The sequence below is a fragment of the Impatiens glandulifera genome, chromosome 3 (genome assembly GCF_907164915.1).
Source record: "Impatiens glandulifera chromosome 3, dImpGla2.1, whole genome shotgun sequence".
Taxonomy (NCBI): Eukaryota; Viridiplantae; Streptophyta; class Magnoliopsida; order Ericales; family Balsaminaceae; genus Impatiens; species Impatiens glandulifera.
In genome coordinates this window covers 13,034,813-13,056,792 of record NC_061864.1, presented here as the reverse complement: position 1 = coordinate 13,056,792, position 21,980 = coordinate 13,034,813, and the positions used below count along the sequence as shown (strand labels likewise).

Below are 21,980 nucleotides of genomic sequence, written 5' to 3'. Positions count from 1 at the left end.
ATCAAAAATCTCTACATTCATTTTCCTTAAAATATATTTTTTTTCCACTCTCATGTATGTGAACTCAAAAATCTTTAAAAAAAAAAAAACTCTTAGAATATGGTCATTTTTGTGACAAAATTCTCTTGGCCATTTTTCAAAAAAAATAATATATATATAATTCTTTATTCTACACATTCTATTTTTCAAAAAAAAAAACTTTTCTTTTCTTACTCTGATACATTACATAGAATTGGTGGTCATATTTTGGTTGTTAATGATATATAAATAAGTAATATGGGGGTAATATCATGACATTTAGAATCTATTCAGTTATTTTTTTAAAATTCAATAATAATCAAATAGTATTTAATTTATTGATTAAAATAATAAAATTATTAAAAAAATACTCACATTCTAAAAAATTTACAAGCATTTTCATTTTTTAAATAATCCAACTTTATTAAAATAAACTCTTTCTTTTATTTAATAATATCATGTAATAAATATTTTTTTTTCAAATAAAAAAAATTTATAACTTATAATAATTTTTTTTTAATTAGCTTACTTTAATAATTTTATAAAAAAAATTCTAGTCTTTGTATTTATCATTAATTTTGAACTGTATTTTTCAATTTAAAGTGATAATAAAGTTGTTACTTTATATTTTTTTCTGGCAGTTAACATGCATGACCGAAGACCCTATTAAAACCAACTTTTATTTATTAGTTAAGACTTTAACACGACAGTATATTGTTTTTTTTTTATGGATTTATTTTCTGAAAAATAATAATGCATTGATCTCATTCTTCTTAAATATTACTATTTTACATAAGACCAATTTGTCAAATATTACAAAAGTAACAATTCGATTTAATTCAACTCTTTATGAATTGTAGGCCATTATCTTTAGAATACCTCTCCATAAATCTGATAAATCTATCCCAATCTCTAGGAGTTTTCATAATATACTTTGCTTCAATCGCAAATGGTTTCCCATTGACAAATTTAGCACTTACATCGACTGACTGAAGAAGACCTTCTTCATCGGTCATGAAGAATCCAGTAATTTCGCTCAAATCGCTAAATGAATCGAAAATCGAAGGCTGCACAAATCTAAATATTGCCTTCCCATTAGAACCATCTCTCGATTTTGTAAGCTTAACATCTGGAATTGTAATCTCATCGATTCCTTGAATGAATTGAATCTTTGTCTTTATCATCCCTACAATATTAAAACGATAACTTTGTCTTCGAATGGCACAATTTGATCGTCGCAGGTTTAATGATTCTCCTTTAAATTTGGTCAACACTATCACATATAACATATTCTTAATTATTATTAATAAAGAACAAAGTTGATCAACAAAAAGGAAATACTCAATTATGATCAATTTACCTGAAAAGGATTGAAGACTCGCCATTTCAGATACAAAACCAGAGAAAGGGGAGCTGGAAACGAATGAATATAATAGAGATGGTGATGATGATGATGTGCAGTAACAACAACCATTCATTTTTTTATCCAATTAATAAAATAAATATGTTTAATCACAAAAATATTACAAGAAGAAAAAAATAATTCATAAAAAACATAAATACAATTACTTGTCTACACATAATTCATATGATTTTCAAATCTAATTCAAAGTGGTTCATGATTTTCTAATATAATTTGGAACATCATAAAAATAATATTGTGAATATATTTTCCTATCTATTTTGATTTCTTTTAAACCAGATATTATAACAGAAAATTGTGGTAGAGTCCTCTATATGTGATCGAACATGTGCCCCTCACAAAAAGGTGTAATGATTAAAAAAATACAATTTTACCCCTACCTATGAAAGGAAACATGTGTGATTCGATCATAGAAGACCTTACTGCAGAAAATTATACGAACAAGAATATATATTGTAAGTCTTGCTTTTTTAGTCGTCAGCGATAGTATACAGAATAACTCATTGGATTTAAAAAAACTTTATATATACTTACAAGTTACAACAACATGACAATGTAAAAACAGACGAGAAGTCGTATCCTTTTAATAAATACGACAACGACTCACAATAATTATGTTTTTTTCGCATACATCTATCATCATTGAATTTTGTCGTAAATAACACTACAAAAGAAATGAGATCTTATCACGTATCTTAGATTCTCATAATTTTTTTTAAATCATCTCCAAAACACCCATTCATTTTTCTTTGTACTTCTTTTCTATGGATTATTTCTAATGTTAACATTCTCTATTTCCAATTAATTTATATGCTTCGAGAAGAATTATATTAGTAATTTTTTAATTTATTTAGACATATTGTGATTCACAAATATATTTTACAAATGGACAATGAATCAAAAGTATCTTCCTCCTATATAAGACTCATGAATATGACCCATGCCTTCTCCTAAACCAATATGTTTATAAAGAAAATCTAAATACATTGTTAACATTGAAGGTATCAATGTCATTCAACTTAAGTTCATCCAATTTATATGAATATGAAAATTAGTAACATGTCTATTTGGTACCTTGGTGATTCTCTAAAAAATTTAATAATTGAGAGTTAATAAAAACAAATAATAATAATCACTGACAATTTTAAAATACCACGATTATTGAAATACGTATAAGCGCATCTGGTGTAGTGGTATCATAGTACCCTCCCACGGTACTGACCGGGGTTCGATTCCCCGGATGCGCATAATTTTTGTTCATTTTTAATGACTTACTTTTTAAAATAATATTTTGGGAAAAGAAACCCTAAGATTTCATGAGACATTATTGGCTAACTTGGACCCATAATTTTTTTTATATAGAATACAATCATTAGGGTCAATATAAGTTATATAACTCATCATCTTTGGTACTTAAACTATCAAAATAAAATTAGATACACAAAATGGTTACCCAAACAATAAACTTAAATAATTATGGCTCATTTGTATGCTTCTATCACAATGGTTAAACACTCAGTCTTAAAATTGAATAAAAAATAGAACTACCCAAAGGGAGCAAAATCAAATGGCAAAACTACAAAATGTTGATGATCCTCAGGTACTAGAAGTTTTGTCCAACCAAAATGAAAAATCAACACCACACAAATCATACATTAAAAAAGAAAGTGCATAAATAAAGAAACCCTTGAGAAATTCATCGCCATTAACTAACTTAAGAAGATAGATGATTAGGAATTAGTAGCTGCGGAAGCCATTGCTATTGCCATTGGTTCTAGACCTGTAGGAATCATCACCGCCATCTTGATTTCCTCTTCCTCGGCCAGAGCTACGGCCACCATAGCGTCCTCCTCTTGAAGCCATCTCCGGTTGATAGCCTCCTCTTCCTCTTCCGCCCCTACCCCCTCCTACAAATACACAAATATTCCCCGTTATTTTTTTCTAAAAATACACTAAACATGAAAGTTAAGAGAAATGTGTATTTATAATTAATACATACTTCCTCCACCGCGTGGAGCACCAATAGTGCTGGCTCTCCTCTCCTCTATATAGACTTGTCTTCCAGCCATTACTATTGGCGATGCCTACAAAACAAGTAATTGAATATGAGAGTGGAGATAATAAAAATTAAACACTTACAAGCCATGGATGATCATCAGATGAATTAGGGACAAATAAAATTAACAGAAGATGTACAGTAACTAACATGGAATTGAAAATGGTACTAAAAAGCTACTAACGCTATTCATCCAAAAAAATATATTCATGTTTCATGGGACTCAAACAAGGGATTATCGAGGTGGTGGTAATGTTTTCATATTACAGATTTTTGAACTTTTTTGATGTAGGGTTATTTGGAAATAATCTGGATTATTTGAGAAGGACCTTGTGTTATTTGGGTAAAGTGACCAACATGTCTTTAATATTTAATATTTTTAAATATTGTAAAGGTTGATGATTTGAAGGATGAAGTGATTGATGATGTGACAAGAAGTTACTTGGATCCAAATAACGCTTCATCAAACAAGGCCTAAGCAATCTCACCTTGATTGCGTTATGAACAGCATGAAGATCTTGAAATTCCACAAAGGCGTAACACACACCAATGTCCTGTAAATGTATGACAACATCTTAGGTTCCTTTCAAGTTAAAAGCAACATCATGAACATATGAAGAAAATGATAATATCAACTGACTTTTCGGTTCCTGATAAAAACACCATCGGTTTTGATCTTGCCAAAAGTACTGAACTCTTGCTCAACATCAGATGCCACAATTGAAGACGGCAAGTTCCTCACATAAACAGATTTAAATTCACCTGCATAAATTAGACTTTTACATTATTACTGAACCATCCATTGAGAAATGTACACAAAACCTACTGTAGATTTTGAAATAGTGTGAGTGACCAGGATCGGTCTCATGTTAAGCACGACGCAATCAAAATAACAAGATGCACCCAAAACTTACCATACTAACGATTCATGATTTTATCATTCATTTTACAACTTGCTTAATCAACATCATAAGCACTCAGAAGAAAATTTGGTGTCACACTTATTTTTGTTTTTTCTGGATATGTATCCAGCCAAACACAGAAATAATTAAGTGTCACCAGGTACAGCAACAATTAAATGTTTCCAAATGGGGACAATGTAAAACTACTTTACAAAAAAAAGAAGGAAAAACATGTTACCTTCATCTTCTTGAGGCAACACTTCCTCCGGTGCCTCCACGGTAGGCTCAGAGTGATTGAACTGTGGTGCAGCAAGTTTTGGTGTTTGCTCCCACTCAGACTCGGGGGCAGGGCTCTTGCTTAAAGATGGCCTTGTGACAACTGTTGTGGCTGAAGGTTCTTTAGCAACTCTTAACTATTTTCGCATCCAATACAAAAATAAAAGTACGTGTCAGTTGACCCAATATTTCAAATACAAAACACCAATTAATTAATATAGGAAGCTAGAAAATAAATACAAAATCAATTACTATTAAAGAACCTCAGATTCCTAGAAACTATGACCACATTCATCCTAAGAACCAGATTCCCTTTCTAATAATATTTACTATGGGCTTGGCTCATTGATCCCAAACCCATAAAGAAGCATAAAAAAACAAAATAGATATCTGGCAATTCTTCAATAAGTCTGGTGCAAGTACAAATACACATGCAACTGTGAACTACCTAAGGTGTCAGATTGGAGAATCAATCCAATAGCAACTTAAAAATGGAAATTCCATTTCCTCTTTATGGTTAAATTATCTAAGAGCTTGCTGATGTAGGGGTTCTTTGAAAAAATATATTGTTTGATGAAAAAGTGGATTATTATTTGGGGTTGTTAGGGTTAAATAGTTTCATTTGTATTCAATATTTTTAAATTCAAATAAGCTTTCATCAAACACCTAAGATTCCGAGGGTTTTACTACTATGCCTAAAAAGTTCATTGGTACACATACAATGGAGGCGTATGAAAGCTTTGCAGGCTCCCCAACAGGTTCCGATACAGGAACCAACGGTTCTGGGGGGATTTCAACGGTCTCATCTGAAATATAAGCAATTGAATCTTCTACATAAGCTTCCTCCAAAGCAGGCTCAGGTTCAAAGTCTTGCTGCAGGTCCTGCTGGTGCTCTTGGAAACTGTAATGTTCAATTGGAACCTCTCTATCGATGTGCACAGAGCTCACATACTCTACAGCCTGTGCCTCTAGACCATAGTCAGGTGCTGTTAAAATTGCAGTATTAGCTCAAGTACAATAAACTCCCAATAAAAAAAAGAGAATTCTACACAGCTACGGAACAGTTATACACAAGACATTCTTGACACACAAACATATTCATGAAGTTATTTCATCAGATAAGATCAAACTTAGAAGACAGGCCTAAAAAATCTGCAGACAGAAAATTACTTAATAATCTACAGAAAACCTTTAGGAAGAATTTGCATATGATGAATACAGATAGCTGAAGGTTTTGTGTTTTAATCTCAACATGAGAGTGTCATTATAATCATCTTTTTTTCAAGCCCCTTAGAGGCCAATCATATGTAAGATGACCTTTTCAACAACAGTTTTGATAGCATGTTTCTTCTATACTATACTACTATTTAAAAAAAAAAAAAAAAAAACACTAAAGTGGGATACCTGTAGGCTCTAGAGCTAGAACTGGTGTGGAGGTAGAGAGTTGCTGATCATTTTGACTCTCGGATAATGTGGGAACAGGGTAATGGTGTATCACTTCCTCGTTTACATAGTGAAAAATATCATTGAGGACAAAATAGCCCTTCTCTTGGGGAGCAAGATAAAAGGATTGAACAAAACTCCTTTTCCCACTGAAATGTTTGGTTTTAACCAAACCTGAAACCACCACAAGAATCCCTCTGTTCCAAGACTCAAGTGAATTTATCGTCTTTATCTCAATCCCCGTATAGTTAAGGGACATAATCAGTGTATGGATTTGCTGTAACAAACAAAAGAAACATAATTAGACCATAATGTTTTATGTACCGCATTTGAGAGCCGGAAATAAAAGCCAGGTTAAGAAAAAAACAACAGAATACAGCTGAATTACCAATCAGTCCCCATGTTCAAGGCTTACAGACAATACAACCATACATAATTCCAAATTGAATTGTTAAAAAGATCTAATATCAGTATTATCTTCCAAAATAAAGGTCACAAATCATTGGGGAAAATATCAGTATAAATGTATGCTAGTCAACAGAAAGGAGTCTAGAAGTAGATTAGCAAGCACTAAGACCCAAAATCCTCTGAACGATACATTGATAGAATATTGATCTTAACCAGAACTGAAATAGGAGATGCAGAGGTAGAACATTCAAAAGCAAAGCATCTCTAAAGATGCACATAAATAGTGTAGCAAGAACATCTTCTTCAAAAGAGAAAGAAATACCATCATAGCAGTTGCCCTCTCAGTTGATTCACCGTCCACCCGAACCACAGTACTAGAATCTGTATAAAAATGGTGACCACAATCAGGCTGCTGCTGAAGAATTTGATAGTACTGTCCAACGAAATAAGGGCCAACCTGAAAAACAAACAAACCCATGAATGATTTCAAAAACAAATTAAGACCCAACACAACCATCGTGAATTAAACATCGTTGATCTATTCACCTGCGTGGCACTAACAGAACCAGAACCAGAACCGGTGTAACCATTCTCCATCTTATACTACCTTTAACAGAGCAGCAATCAATCAATCAATCAATCGAATCGTAAAATCCCTGCCCCCAACGGATCTGAGATCCACAAGGAGTTTGCCGCCACCTCTGTGACAAAACCCTGAATCAAGAAACCCTAGGGTTTAAATTAAAATCAAATGGGTTTGGATGGGTAACTTTATATAAACTCCTCCCCGACCAGTTCCAAAGAATGGACCTTTAGTAATACCCTTCACCTTCAGGCTTCAAGAATTACAGCTAGGAAGAGAAAGAAACAATGTAACCGAGAAAGGAGTCAACAAAAATACCGCAGTTGCGCGTAAATCAGAGCTTTTGGGGAAGAAGAGAAAGAAAGGTTGAGACTTTAGAGGGGGAACTTCATCTTAAAAAGGGAAAATCTTGCAATATGAAATTACCAGAACAGGCTTAATAACTGAATCAGCCCATAAACGGTAAGCTTAAGGCCCATTTTTTCTTTGTTATTTTATTCATTCAAGCCCAACGCTTTTTTATTCTCTCTGATTATATATATTTTTTTACAAATATCTTAAATAAGAAAACACTCACTCAAATTCAAGAAGTAGTTGGATATCAGATAATTATTGAATTTATATCATGATAAATTTGAATTCTTCCTTTTGAAGTAAATACAAGGTTTTTATTTTTTTTGTTATGATATCTTTTATTATAATAATAATAATAAATAGGTTCAAAATTGATTACCCTTTTTAGAATGGTTTTGGTGTAGTAAATATTTTTATTAATTGTTACTATTTTAAATGATTACACCCTTCATTACAAAAACTTTATGGGTGAATGTTCCATGTCACCCTACCTAGTTAAAATTGTAATATATAGATTTTTAATGATCTTAATGTAATTTAAATGATAAAATTGATCTGTGATTAAAATTGACCCTCATAACAATACAACTTTTAAAAGGTAATAAATTTCTCAAATCATAAAATATTTTAAGTTGTTATGATAAATCTTTTAACTAATGAGATAACCTCTACTTTTAGGTGGTTTATAAAAAACTAAATATTAAAATTTTAATTCATATTTAAAATATTTTAAGTTAAGTTAAAAATATAAAATTAATATTTTATAGATTAAATATTATTTGAAACTCAAACTTAAAATATGAGAATCGAACTTTCACATATTTAACCAGAGGCATACTAAATGCCGTCTATTTATGACAACATTTTTCTAATTCTTTTTTTTCCACATATTAAAAATAATAAATAAAATCAAAAATTAAAAACCCTATATTAAAAAATATATTTTTCTCTCATTTATCGTCTTCTTCATATTTCAATGTTTATGTTCTCATCTTAAATCTTGGGCGAGTTCAATTGAGCGCAGTTCATCGAAGTTTTGACCGCAGTTCATCGAAGCCTTGGCTATAGTTCATCTCGATTGATTGCCCGACCAACTGACTGAAAGGTATGTTTTGTACAAGTATGTTTTGTTATGTTTCATTTTTTTAAGTTTACATCTCCAAAATGTGAGGATAGATCATACAAATAACTCATTCAAAGGATATTTATGTGTAGGTTTGAAAATTGAAGCATAACGCTAACTCATTTCGGCATTAAACTGAAGAAATGAAAAATAACAAAAACATACATTTCATCTGTCTACAAAACATACATTTCAGTCAGTCAGTCGAGATGAACTGCGGCCAAGGCTTCAATGAACTGCGGCCAAACTGCGATGATGAACTTGCCCAAGATTTAAGATGAGAATCACAGTAACGTCGAGATATAAAGAAAACCTAGATGAAGAAGAAGATAAGTGAGAAAAAGAGATTTTACGATCTAGAATTTTTAATTTACGGCTTATAATTTTTTATTTTATTTATTTTTAATATGTGGCAATAAAAAAATTATGTAGTAGAAAAAAAAATGTTGTCTTAAATAAACGGACGTTTGTGAAAGTTCGAGCCCTATATAAAACATTTGAAAGTTCGAGCCCATATGGTTAGATCGTTTCAAGTTTGAGCCTCAAATGGTATTAAAACCATTATTTTTTATAAAACTTTGAATGTAATTATATGTATAAATGAAACTAGATATATAGTGTAAATTGAATAGAATATAATAATACCAATAAAATAATTAAAACTCACTTACACATAACAATAGACATTGTATACAACTTGTAGCCAAAAAATAAATAAATAAAAAAGGGTCCACAACAGCAATAATCCATCTAGTCCCCCATATGCTGTAATGAATGATTCCTCCAACTACTAATTTACTCCTCTATCATCACCCAAATTTGCTCCTCTAAGATGGGCAGAGATCTGTGGATCACCTTGATCGCCGGCCTTCTGATGAATCTGATCAGCCAAACAAACGGAGAATCATCGTCCGGCAGCAGCAGCAGCAGCTGGAACATCATAAACCAGAGAAATGGGAACAAAAACGTCGGCAGCAGTACCTTACAGAAGTACTGCGAGAGCTGGAGAATAAACGTGGAGCTAAACAACATTAGGGAATTCAAGGTTGTACCAGAAGAGTGCACTAACTATGTCGGCAAGTACATGACGTCGACCCAGTACAAGTCCGATTCAGAGAGAACAATCGAGGAGGCAGAGGTCTATCTTGCTAGATATTGCCCACTTGAAGGAGATGGAAAGGATGTTTGGATCTTTGATGTTGATGAAACCCTCTTGTCCACTGTCCCTTACTTCAAGAAACATGGATTCGGGTAAGTAAGTAAGCCCAATTGATTAATTGTCGTCTAGTTTATGATTGAACTTTAAAATCTGTTGAAACAGGGGAGAGAAGATGAATCATACATCTCTTGAAGGATGGATGAAGGAGAGGAAAGCAGTAGTGTTGGAGCATACACTGAGAATCTTCAATGAAGTGAGGTTGAAGGGGGTGAAGATCTTCATTATCTCCAATAGGAGAGAGTGTTTGAGAGATGCTACTGTTGAGAATCTACTAAAGGTTGGTTATCAAGGATGGTCTGGCCTGATATTAAGGGGGGGAGTTGAAGATGAGAAAGTGGAGAGTTATAAAGCTGGGGTGAGAAGAAGACTTGTGGATGAACAAGGGTATAGGATTTTGGGGATAATAAGTGATCAATGGTCAAGCTTTGATAATGGATACCCATCTTCTTCTTCTGCTAAATCTAATTATAGATCTTTTAAACTACCCAATTCCATCTACTATGTTGCTTGACTTTTCCCATTGTAAGTTCAAATCTTCTAAGTATGAAGTTTAATATATGATGTACCTGTTTGAGAATAGTGAGTGTGTTCATATTGTGATTAAGTAATATATCTTAGGAGTTTTATCCTTGCGGATTTCATTTTTCCTAGTTAGAATTCTTGTCTACCAAACCACTATAAACAAACAAATGTCATGATCATCCCAACTATACCAACTATAGACAAGATGAACCCAAAACTGAGAAAGGCCTTATTTATGGATTATTTGCTTTTATACTATATCAACAACATTTTCTCTTAGCAAAATTTTGTGTCTCTGAACCTGAACCAGAACATACCATATCAGACTCAAACTTCAAGAAACATAAAATATTGGGTATCTAAGTGACTCGAAATTATTGGTTATATTTGTAAGTATAGGTTTGTTTTGTAATTTAATTTTTATAAATTTGAACTAAAATTTTAAAACGACCGTTTTATTTTCTAAACGGTTTTTTTTGGTATTTGTTTGTTTTTTAAATTTATTTATTTTAATTAAAATTGTAACTATAACCAAATAAATATTACGGTGGTTTCACTAATTTTATTCGTTGAGGAAAAAATACTTATAAAAAAAATAAGATAAAGATAATAATTTCTTTTTTTTGAAAAGTTATAAAATAAAATATTAAAGCTTTTGTCTTAAAAATTAAAATAAAATTTTGGGCCCTTTTTGATTGTTTCGGTTACCCGATTTTTAACACAAAACTTTTAATTTAGATTTATCTGACCCGATCCTATAAGTACTAAATTAGAGAGTTTAATCTTATAAAATATAATAAATCTTCCTAAAATTATCGTCATAAGTGTTACAATATTTATGGAAGGATATATTTATAGAAGAAATGTAAAATTTAGATTGATAAGACAAAGTCACGAAAGAATCATTATAACAATACAACAATTAGAACCCCATTTATTCTGCAATTTAGACATTATAACAACTAGCATTTAGCCCGTGCATTTGCACAAGTAATTATAAAAAATAAAAAAAAATTACATAAAAAATACGACTTTATAATTTTATTCAATATTTTTTTTTATCTAATTATTAAAATATATGACACAAAATAACAAATTTATTAAGTAGACATTTATTTAACTTTTTCTCATTAGTTCATGATTTTATCCTAATTTTTCGGTCAACCAAAATTATTATTTCTTACATAATAAACATCTCATATTACTTATCTCGTAATCTCATTTTTACACCCAACTATCTCAATAGTACCAATCATTTATTACCGGTCTTTTATCCCTCGACAAATCAACCATCAATCTCTCTCGACCCGACAATCCGGACACTTTAAAAATTAAACATCATTATATATATAGATTAGTTAGTTAAAAAATTGAACTTATATTGTTAAAATGTTCCGCATTCATCAAATTTGGTATTAAATTTAAAATATAAAGTGTTATTAGCGTAGTTGGTTAAATGATTGTATTTGTTTTGTTAAGTTGCAAGTTCAAACCATATCTGTACGGGTCAACCCACAATCCGACTCAAGTATCCATTTGCTCTCACATATATCCAAATTAACCACAACTTCGACGACAATCTAAACACTTTAAAAATTAAGCATCATTATATATATAGAAAATGCATGTTAAACATTCTCTCCATTATAAATCTTTATTACTTTTGTAGGAGGTTAAGATTAGGTTTCCTCTTAATTAAGAACTTGCCCTTAGAAGGGACTTGCTTAATTAGAAAAAATATATAGTTTGAGGATAAAATATAATATAATTTGAAGTTAATTATGACAACAACAACAATGTGGCATGAGCATGAATCAAGCAATCTCTGTAATTCTCTACCTACTTCAATGGTGAATATAGGTTAATAATAAACAATAACGTCTCTTCTAATCAAACCACCCAACTATCAGCTGGTAGAAGATATTGATAGATCATCACCACCATCCTCACTTCTCTTATAACCAGCCCCTTCTTCTCTCCCTAATTCCTCACCATCTCCTTTCACTTCTTACCCACCACCCACCATGTCTGCCTCTCATGATCATTCTCCGACCAAATTCAAAGGATCGAACAAGATATGTCGTGTTTGCAGTGATGAGATCGGTATTAATGAAAACAGGGAGACATTTGTTGCCTGTAAAGAATGTCGGTTTCCTGTTTGCCGCCCTTGTTATCAATACGAACGGGCTGAAGGGAATCAATGTTGCCCTCACTGTAATACTCGCTATAAACGTCATAAAGGATGCCCTAGAGTTGCAGGTGACGATGAAGACGATGATGACTATGATAAAGATGATTTTGAAGATGAATTTCAGATTAAGGATCATTCTGCAGTACCTGTTACTGTAAATGTAAGTTTAAGGTGTTAATTAAATTTAAAGGAAACTTTAATGACTGATTTGTATATTATGCATTAAATCTTACTAATGACGTGGCAGGGAAATGGAGAGTACAGTCAGCATAAGAATGTCCAGTCAGCTTTCTCTTTAGCTGGAAGTGGTAATTATTTTAAATGATTTATTTATATAAAAAAATTGAGAGAAGGTTTGATAGAACGATTAAATGTGTTTACGGGTTATAGGCTAAATGTTTAACCCAAAGGCGGTAGGGATTACAATTATAAGTCGCACAGCGGTTTTTGATTAGAACTGTTATGATAGGGGCGGTTTTTTCCGAAACCGAACCGGACGAGGCGGGACGGTATTGTGTTCCAACTTTCCGTCATTTGTCCGCCTCAATTTTATCCCGAACATTAATAAACATACTTTGATATATAACATCTAATGTATTTATTTATTATTTGTATTTTACAAGAATCTCCGAAATATAATGGGGCGAAATGGTAAATGCGTTTTCCACCCTGATCCGCCCTATTATCATCTCTACAGATAGATTAATCGCATTACGAATAAGAAAAAAAACAAACATTTAAAAAATAAAAATAAAAAATTGATAAGATTTGTTTGGTGAATAGTGACTGGTAAGGATTATGAAGGCGGCGAGCAGAAGGAGAGTTACAGTGAACCAGATGAATGGAAAGATAGAGTTCAGAAATGGAAAATCAGGCAAGAGAAGAAGGGACTCGTTTCAAAGGACAATCATGGAGGAGGAGGAGGAATCAATGATCCACCTGATGATGATGATGATGATGATATCAATCTGTAAATACTCAATTCACGACCTTATCTTTCTCTCTATGGCGGAAGCTCTACTTTAATTTCATTAATCTCTGATTAATTTGCAGATTGGCTGAAGCTCGGCAGCCATTATGGAGGAAAGTACCGATTCCATCAAGCTTGATCAGTCCGTATCGTATTGTAATCATTCTTCGTCTCATAATTCTAATATTCTTCTTCCGATTCCGAATCCTCACTCCGGCTTACGACGCTTATCCACTCTGGCTTATCTCCGTCATCTGCGAGATCTGGTTTGGTTTCTCATGGGTCCTCGATCAATTCCCCAAATGGTACCCTATCACCCGCGAGACCTATCTCGACCGCCTCTCAATCCGTTTCGAGCGCGAGGGAGAACCAAATCGCCTAGCTCCGGTTGATGTCTTCGTCAGTTCCGTCGATCCGCTTAAAGAGCCTCCTATCATTACAGCTAACACAGTTCTCTCGATTCTCGCTGTCGATTATCCCGTCGAAAAGATCACCTGCTACGTGTCTGACGATGGTGCGTCGATGCTTCTGTTTGATACCTTAGCGGAAACCGCTGAATTCGCGCGGAGGTGGGTTCCATTCTGTAAGAAGTATGCGGTGGAGCCTAGAGCGCCTGAGTATTACTTTTCGGAGAAGATTGATTATCTGAAGGATAAAGTGCAGCCGACTTTCGTAAAGGATCGCAGGGCTATGAAAGTAAGTTAATGTCCACCCACCAACTGTTCGACCTTATGCTTAGCTGAACATGGGAGAATATTGATTGTTTTCTTTTGTCAATTTGTTGTGTGTAGAGAGAGTATGAAGAATTCAAAGTGAGGATCAACGCTTTGGTGGCTAAGGCTATGAAGAAGCCTGAAGAAGGTTGGGTTATGCAAGATGGAAGCCCATGGCCTGGTAACAATACTCGAGATCATCCCGGCATGATTCAGGTGAAGGATCTATACTTTACTTGTAACATGATTATTATTTTTGGAAAATGAGAATTTCATTGAAGCCGATATTCATCATCGATTGTAGGTTTACCTTGGATCAGAGGGCGCATTAGACGTTGAAGGTAAGGAGTTGTCACGGCTAGTTTACGTCTCGCGTGAGAAGAGACCGGGCTATCAACACCACAAGAAAGCTGGTGCCATGAATGCTTTGGTAATTAAGCTTTGCTTATTTCTACATTGATCAAAGTTTTATTTTTTGGAGAAAAGAAAATTGTCACATTTCTAGTTATTGTTCCATAGAAACATCATGAATTTTCATATATTTATTCAAATTGATCCAGATTTCTGAAGTGCACACCTTCTTGTATTTGAAAATCTTTGTGATGGATCATAGTTAATATCAGACCATTATGCATATAATTGGTTTGTCACAGGTTCGAGTGGCTGCTGTCCTCACAAATTCTCCATTCATGCTCAATCTGGATTGTGATCATTACATCAACAACAGTAAGGCTGTGAGGGAAGCAATGTGCTTTTTAATGGATCCACAGCTTGGGAAAAAGCTCTGCTACGTCCAGTTCCCTCAGAGATTCGATGGCATTGACCGTCACGATCGATATGCTAATCGCAACGTTGTTTTCTTCGATGTAATCAATCGCAAACAAACCTAATTTTTTTGCATTTCACCTGTAGTTTATTCATTTGACTGATTATTATTATTATTGTTTCCTTCAGATTAACATGAAAGGCTTGGACGGGCTTCAAGGACCGGTATATGTAGGCACTGGTTGCGTCTTCAACCGCCAGGCATTGTATGGTTACGATCCACCAGTGTCGGAAAAGCGACCTAAAATGACATGCGACTGCTGGCCATCATGGTGCTGCGGCGGTTCAAAGAAACCCAATTCAAAGAAGAAAGGACTCAAGTCATTGTTCGGCCTGGTAGGGTCGTTCAAGAAGAAGAAGAAGATGGGCAAGAACTATTCCAGGAAACAATTTGACCTAGAAGAAATCGAAGAGGGGCTTGAAGGGTACGAAGAGCTGGAAAAATCGTCGCTCATGTCCCAGAAGAATTTCGAGAAACGATTCGGGCAGTCGCCTGTTTTCATCGCGTCCACTCTGAAGGAAGACGGAGGGCTTCCTGAAGGGACGAATTCTTCTTCACTTGTTAAGGAAGCCATTCACGTGATTAGCTGTGGATACGAAGAGAAAACTGAATGGGGAAAAGAGATTGGATGGATATATGGGTCTGTTACTGAGGACATATTGACAGGATTCAAAATGCATTGTAGAGGATGGAAATCAGTTTACTGTATGCCAAAAAGACCTGCTTTTAAAGGGTCGGCTCCGATCAACTTGTCTGATCGGTTGCACCAAGTCCTTAGATGGGCTCTCGGTTCAGTCGAGATCTTTCTGAGCCGTCACTGCCCACTTTGGTATGGTTATGGTGGGAATCTGAAATGGCTATCCAGACTTGCTTATATTAACACCATTGTTTACCCTTTTACTTCCATTCCACTTCTCGCTTACTGTACTGTTCCCGCCGTCTGCCTCCTCACCGGAAAATTCATCATCCCCACGGTATGGATATCATTTATCATTGATTTGGGTGGGTAATGGTTGATTGGTGTCTGCTTTTTGTTTTTTGTTTCTTTGGGCAGCTGAACAATTTCACCAGCATATGGTTCATGGCTCTGTTCCTGTCCATTATAATAACAGGAGTGCTTGAGCTAAGATGGAGCGGTGTAAGCATCGAGGACTGGTGGAGAAACGAGCAGTTCTGGGTGATCGGAGGGGTGTCTGCTCATTTATTCGCTGTCTTTCAAGGCCTACTCAAGGTGTTGTTCGGAGTTGACACGAATTTCACAGTGACTGCAAAGGCAGCCGACGATGCCGAATTCGGAGAGCTTTATTTGTTCAAATGGACGACCCTCCTTATTCCTCCGACCACACTCATAATCTTGAACATGGTTGGGGTGGTGGCTGGAGTGTCTGACGCGATCAATAACGGGTATGGAGGATGGGGACCGCTGTTTGGGAAGTTGTTCTTCGCTTTCTGGGTGATTGTACATTTGTATCCCTTTCTTAAAGGTTTGATGGGAAGACAGAACAGGACGCCGACAATTGTTGTGCTTTGGTCTGTTCTTCTGGCTTCGATCTTCTCGTTGCTTTGGGTACGGATTGATCCTTTCTTGGCTAAACAAACCGGACCCATTCTTAAACAATGTGGGGTTGAGTGTTAAAGATTATAGTATCTCTGTTTATTTGGCTTCTTCTTTAGCCATCAAAATAAGTCTAAACTTTCTTGGTCCCCGTTTTCTCTGGGTTTGTGATTGTAAAAGAGTTTGAATCGCGATTGTGGGTTACTCACACACTACTAAATGAAAATATGATAGTTTTGTGGATTCCAAGTTGTAAAATGATCAATTAATTAATTACAGAGGCAATTGAAAGCCATACGAAACATGTAAACGTAAATGAAAACCCAAATACATTGTAAAATTCCTCCCAAAATCACCATTTTTTCTTCCAATCAATTCTATCTAAAGAAAGAGAAAAATGAAGAAATTTTCAGAAACCCACCTTCACTTTCATCAATCTGCTTTCGCATTTCTCTGATGAATTCCTCAAGCTAGTCAGAAAAATGAATGGGTCTTCGTCGGTGAAAATCAAACAGACGAGAGAGCTCGATCCCTTGATTCCTGTTGATGGTGACAATAATAATAATAATAATATTGAAAATAAGGGTTCCATCTGTAAACAGGTAGGTATATAGGAGGAGAAGTAGGTAGAAAGAAAGGAGGTGGAATGAATATTGTATACCTGTAAACAAACAAACAAACAGCTAATTTTGATTCAAATTTCCTCGTTGGCGTCGATGATGGGCATGAATGGACGGTCGGTCACCGGAGCAGAGAATCTTCCGATGAATAAAAAAGGGTTTTGTGAAAAAGTCAACTACATATCCAATTGAATACAAGATGGCCAATGTAAGCGAAAATTGATGTCCTTAATATGTGCCCAATCATCTTTATAATTGTCTCTTACCCACTACTATCCTCCTCCTTTATATCAAGAGAGAGAAAAAAATATGAGATTTTGAAATTTGAATTTTGAAATTGATAGCATCTTTTATTTGAAATCTTGTGTGCACTTAAGTCAACTTCCAATTTTGTGAGTAGTTCATTTGCTAAGTTTAAATAAGGTAAACACATTCTATAAATAACAAAAACAAGCTAATTTGCACATCCAAAAGAAAACAAACCATTTATATTACACAATATTGAATCTAATTTGCACAAAAAAGAACTCTTATCACATCATCATATATCACCCGAAAAGAAATAATATTTGCAATCTCTTCAAGAATCCAAGACAAAAGACATTTACAGAATTGAATCTGAATTTGATTTGCAAATCATCATCATATTTGCAGCAAGGCTCTATCTAATCTCTTCTGAAATGGTGTTGAATGCCAATTCACTTTCTTATCCTGCACCATACAAACGTAAGACCGACCAATCAAATCAATACTTAGAAAAAGTTAGAAGAGAATACTATAACTCTTTTACATACATACCTCTCTATACTTGCTAGTTGTATTTGGAATGCCCTTAAAGGAAGAAACAGAACCAGGGCTGCTCTTCTTCTTGTCAATGTTACTTTCTAATTTACTCCAGTAATTGCCACTAAAGGTCCCAATCATGGGCATTTCATTCCCCGGGCTGCTTCGGCTAGGCGACCTTGAAGAAGCCGAAGATGAATACTTGTTCAGCTCCTCCTCCACCGTCAATACACCTAAAATAGGTCTATCTTCAATCCTCCTGCTCCACATTGGGTTTTTTGATGATCCTTCTTCTTCCTTCTGCTCTGAAGAATTCATCTCAAGCCTGAGGGGAGTTACAAGCCAATTTGACAAACTAGCATCAACTGAATTAATTTCTTCCATGGATTCGGCAGCATCCTTTGAATTGAGACCATCATGATTGAGTTGGGTTGATGTTGTTACTTGGGATTTAGCAACTTTCCATTCAGAACTTTTCTCTAATGGGTTAGAGTTGTTAAGAACAGTATGAACAGGAGCAACGCTCAGTTTGGTAGAGCAGCTGTCTTCTACCTCATCCGTTCTTAACTCCATCGAAGCAACTGGAATTTCTTCACACCAGACATGTTCCAAACTACTCACTACATCATTGTCACTTCCATCATTCAAATCGGCTTCTTCTTCTTCTTCTTCTTCGTCACTACTCTCTGTGCAATTCATATAGCGGTGATTGGGAGGGAAAGATCCAAGTTTGGGTAGTGGTTGAGAAATCGTCGGATTCAACAAATTGTTGTCGGGTTCATCATCCTTGATAGCTATTTCAATTAGGTCCAAAGAAATGGTACTCTCACGGATTGAAATGGGACAGTGGGTTTTCACTTTTGTGTCGAAAGTTACTCTCTTTTTGTTACTCAATTCATCCTCTTCCTTTTCTCTGAACACAATTCCAAGAAATACCCACAAACAGAACATTAATAAAATTAAACGGGGTCGTAAAATAATGTAGATGAAAACAAGCACTCACTGTTTTTCTGGAATTAGGCTCTGTTCAACAGGTTGTAAAGGCCTCTGAATTCCACATCTCTGTAATATGTTGAGCAATTGAGTAAATTTAAAATCAAGAAATCCAGAAAAGATCAAGCTTTTTTTCATCTGTTCATTTTCTCGGCAAAAAGAGTAGGAAAGAAAACTAAAGGGGTGATGAGATTTGCCATACTTGGTCGCGAGACAGGACCTTCTGCTTCGTCTTCGTCTTCTTCTTCTTTTTCTTCTTATCGTCTTTAGAAATCCCAAAACACGCAGTGAAACAGCCCATCTGGGGAAAGATTTATCTTTTGATCTTGGTTTCAAATGATGTGGAAAGAACTAAAAAAATGATTAATAGTTCATCTTCGTTTAGAGATAGAAGAAGCGATTAGATTAGAGGAGGGATTCTTCAACTTGAAAGAATCAAGAAATCTACAAGACACAAAACACGCTCCCTCTTTTCGTTTGAACAAGAAATATGACCGTTAAGTCAGGAGTACTATGATTATTAAATTAAAAGGTTAAAAAGAACATCAATCCCTGACAAGTTGGAACATTATATTATTAAATATGTCTTTATGATTAGATTTTTACTATTAAAAATGTATTTATATAAGACTTTTATGAAAAAAATCTTATTAGCTTCTTTAATTGTTTTTTTTTTTTATTACAATCCAACAGTAAAACTTTTAGGTTTGTTTGTTATTTAAAAAATCCATACAAAATCCATTCTCCAATTAATCACTTCTCATCCATCACATCACTCGTATCATTAACCAAAATACAAAAATACTTTCTATTTTAAATTATTATTTTATATTTTATTTATAAATATCAATACCTTTTAAATCTTTTTACCAAAAATAATCATTACTTTATCAAAATCATCACCTATCATCTAAATTTTCTCTCAAACAAGGCCTTAATTTCTTTTGATCAAAACAATCTTAATGGTTTTTTCTTAATCAATTTTTTTCAGTCTCTCTTATTTTGATTGTACTGAAAAATTATTAAAGTAATAGTAAATCTTTTATTAAAACAATAAATAACATATTATTAGAAAAAAATTATCATGGGTATAATTAAAATAACTAAAAACTTAATACTAGAATATGTATCTTATAATTTTTTTCCACATAAAATCATAAAAAAAGTTATCTGTAAAATATAATAAAAAAGTATTGCACTAAATTAAACATTGTTTAAACTTATATATCTTTAAATATGAGCTGATATTCAATTGTGATATATTTTTTTTTTTATAAATTTAGGAAATTATAATGAATCCCACCCTAATGACATTTTAAGTGTAAAACATTTGGTGTATATTACATTCAGTGGATATGGACTTTTTTTTATCTTTTTTTTTAAATTTAAATAAAATAAAGGTTACAGGGTATATTTTATAGCAATAGGATTTTAGTTATTTTAATTACACTCAGTCAATTTTTTATAATAATACATTATATTTTAATTTTAAAAAAATTGATTATTAATATCCCACAAAAGTGATGTGACTAAGAGACAAAAATGTTAAGAGAGTTTGATTCTTACTTAAACATCTTGAGTCATTTTTCTCTTTTTTAATTCTTTTCTTTTATTTAGTTTTCAATTTGAAATTCCTCTATTTAAAGAGATTTACAATTTTAATTACATTTCGAAATAATCAAACATTCAAACATAAGATATATTCAAGTTAATTAATGTGACAAAAGTTTTATTTAAAAGAACATAAATTTAATGTTCTATTCTTACTAAAAAAAACCTATCATTTAAAAAATGAGGTCGAAAGTAACAATAGTTACCCTAAAATAAACTATATCACAAATAAAATGGGGGCGTTTGATTCAAATAAAGGAATAAGAATATGATTGAAATGGATAGATACGTGAAATGAGAATAATTAATAAAAGTGTATTGTTTAGTTAAAATCCTGTAATAATTATTATTATCATTGATATTGTTTGGTTTCACAGAAATTACTATTAATAATATTTTATTTATATATTAATTAATTTATATATTTAATTTTTATATATTTATAAGTTTTATTTATTCTCTTCCTATGATTAGTCAATTAAAAAATATATATAAATTAATTACTTAATTTAATATATATGTGTAAAAATAAATAAATAAGAAATAATGAGTTAAAGTAAAAAAATTATTAATAAATTTTATATTTAATATTTTATTCTTTTTAAATATATATTTATTAATTATTATCAATGTAATTTAGTTTGTTTATATTATAAATTTTAACGTGATCATTTAAATAAAAGTTAAAATCGTAAAATACTGTGTTAAATAAAATAATAAGAACTAATAAATAGATATTAAATCACACATAACAAACACAATTTATATATATCCACTCAAATAAAGAAAAATTCAATTATAATAATTTGATCTAAAGTTTTATTTTGAATAAATCTTATATAAAATTATATGTACTAGTCTGAGAAAAAAAAAAAAAAAAATTGGTCACTTACACACACAAAATGGAGAAAAGAAAAACAATAGAAGACATGAAAAAATAATGGAAAGAGGAGATAAGGAATGGATGAGAATTGAGGAGTAAAAAGAGGAGTGAAGAGAAAATCATACGAAGGAGAAAGACTATAATGAGTTTCATTCCCCTAATATTGAGGGGATTGAATGATTCCCGAGTACACGGGATTTATTTTACTGTTTATCAATTAAAATCACGTAAAAACATCTATATTTAATTTCTTTCCCATTCTGGAGTACAAAAACTACGCACCAAGCACGCCACAAATAAACAAATCTTCAAACAATGTCATCCTTCGCAATGCTATAATCCTAACATTATATGAGGTTCGATGTGGGAAGCTGGTATTCAGTCGGAGAGCTCATTGCCCTTTTGGAACATCTTCGCACACGTTATTTGTGTGATTTTTTTACAAATATAATGCTTTTGTCGTTGTGCATAAACGATTATTCATTTCATAATATAATTGTATTGATCA

The 21,980-nt window shown here is 33.0% G+C and overlaps 5 protein-coding genes and 1 non-coding gene across 6 annotated transcripts; 3 read left to right on the top strand and 3 right to left on the bottom strand.

Moving 5' to 3' along the window:
* Positions 1–829: 829 nt before the first annotated feature.
* On the bottom strand, positions 830–1,459 carry LOC124932397 (photosystem II reaction center PSB28 protein, chloroplastic-like). Its single transcript, XM_047473016.1, has 2 exons — positions 1,379–1,459; positions 830–1,291 (listed from the first exon to the last, which is right to left on the bottom strand). Exons 1-2 carry the CDS (start codon positions 1,401–1,403, stop codon positions 858–860), a joined length of 459 nt encoding a protein of 152 aa, XP_047328972.1. The 5' UTR covers positions 1,404–1,459; the 3' UTR covers positions 830–857.
* A 1,158-nt stretch (positions 1,460–2,617) lies between these two features.
* TRNAG-CCC lies at positions 2,618–2,688 on the top strand. The gene has a single exon. It is a non-coding gene; the product is annotated as a tRNA-Gly (tRNA).
* A 274-nt stretch (positions 2,689–2,962) lies between these two features.
* Positions 2,963–7,475, bottom strand: LOC124931371 (nuclear transport factor 2-like). Its single transcript, XM_047471821.1, has 9 exons — positions 7,073–7,475; positions 6,849–6,983; positions 6,080–6,395; positions 5,396–5,661; positions 4,638–4,812; positions 4,138–4,259; positions 3,986–4,051; positions 3,441–3,525; positions 2,963–3,348 (listed from the first exon to the last, which is right to left on the bottom strand). Exons 1-9 carry the CDS (start codon positions 7,121–7,123, stop codon positions 3,179–3,181), a joined length of 1,386 nt encoding a protein of 461 aa, XP_047327777.1. The 5' UTR covers positions 7,124–7,475; the 3' UTR covers positions 2,963–3,178.
* Positions 7,476–9,344: 1,869 nt separating this feature from the next.
* On the top strand, positions 9,345–10,437 carry LOC124931075 (acid phosphatase 1-like). The gene is made up of 2 exons (XM_047471464.1): positions 9,345–9,837; positions 9,908–10,437. The coding sequence occupies exons 1-2, from the start codon at positions 9,419–9,421 to the stop codon at positions 10,314–10,316; spliced, it is 828 nt and encodes a 275-aa protein (XP_047327420.1). The 5' UTR covers positions 9,345–9,418; the 3' UTR covers positions 10,317–10,437.
* A 1,883-nt stretch (positions 10,438–12,320) lies between these two features.
* LOC124932466 (cellulose synthase A catalytic subunit 4 [UDP-forming]) lies at positions 12,321–16,825 on the top strand. Its single transcript, XM_047473099.1, has 9 exons — positions 12,321–12,678; positions 12,766–12,826; positions 13,302–13,488; positions 13,572–14,184; positions 14,280–14,417; positions 14,506–14,631; positions 14,855–15,067; positions 15,156–16,001; positions 16,082–16,825. Exons 1-9 carry the CDS (start codon positions 12,352–12,354, stop codon positions 16,661–16,663), a joined length of 3,093 nt encoding a protein of 1,030 aa, XP_047329055.1. The 5' UTR covers positions 12,321–12,351; the 3' UTR covers positions 16,664–16,825.
* An 893-nt stretch (positions 16,826–17,718) lies between these two features.
* LOC124932725 lies at positions 17,719–19,420 on the bottom strand. The gene is made up of 4 exons (XM_047473394.1): positions 19,181–19,420; positions 18,989–19,047; positions 18,001–18,898; positions 17,719–17,913 (listed from the first exon to the last, which is right to left on the bottom strand). The coding sequence occupies exons 1-4, from the start codon at positions 19,277–19,279 to the stop codon at positions 17,845–17,847; spliced, it is 1,125 nt and encodes a 374-aa protein (XP_047329350.1). The 5' UTR covers positions 19,280–19,420; the 3' UTR covers positions 17,719–17,844.
* Positions 19,421–21,980: the final 2,560 nt, after the last annotated feature.

Bases quoted from the DNA above. Each gene is read 5' to 3' on its own strand.
- LOC124932397 (XM_047473016.1), bottom strand. From the start codon at position 1,403: ATGGCGAGTCTTCAATCCTTTTCAG. The intron at 1,292-1,378 runs GTAAATTGATCA...TATATGTGATAG, and splicing joins GAGTCTTCAATCCTTTTCAG to TGTTGACCAAATTTAAAGGA.
- LOC124931371 (XM_047471821.1), bottom strand. From the start codon at position 7,123: ATGGAGAATGGTTACACCGGTTCTGGTTCTGGTTCTGTTAGTGCCACG. The intron at 6,984-7,072 runs GTGAATAGATCA...TTTGTTTTTCAG, and splicing joins GTTCTGTTAGTGCCACGCAG to GTTGGCCCTTATTTCGTTGG. The intron at 6,396-6,848 runs GTATTTCTTTCT...TGTTTGTTACAG, and splicing joins AGAGGGCAACTGCTATGATG to CAAATCCATACACTGATTAT.
- LOC124931075 (XM_047471464.1), top strand. From the start codon at position 9,419: ATGGGCAGAGATCTGTGGATCACCTTGATCGCCGGCCTTCTGATGAAT. The intron at 9,838-9,907 runs GTAAGTAAGTAA...CTGTTGAAACAG, and splicing joins TTCAAGAAACATGGATTCGG to GGGAGAGAAGATGAATCATA.
- LOC124932466 (XM_047473099.1), top strand. From the start codon at position 12,352: ATGTCTGCCTCTCATGATCATTCTCCGACCAAATTCAAAGGATCGAAC. The intron at 14,185-14,279 runs GTAAGTTAATGT...TGTTGTGTGTAG, and splicing joins AGGATCGCAGGGCTATGAAA to AGAGAGTATGAAGAATTCAA. The intron at 15,068-15,155 runs GTAATCAATCGC...TGTTTCCTTCAG, and splicing joins GCAACGTTGTTTTCTTCGAT to ATTAACATGAAAGGCTTGGA.
- LOC124932725 (XM_047473394.1), bottom strand. From the start codon at position 19,279: ATGGGCTGTTTCACTGCGTGTTTTGGGATTTCTAAAGACGATAAGAAG. The intron at 18,899-18,988 runs GTGAGTGCTTGT...AATTGTGTTCAG, and splicing joins AGCCTAATTCCAGAAAAACA to AGAAAAGGAAGAGGATGAAT. The intron at 17,914-18,000 runs GTATGTATGTAA...TGTATGGTGCAG, and splicing joins CAACTAGCAAGTATAGAGAG to GATAAGAAAGTGAATTGGCA.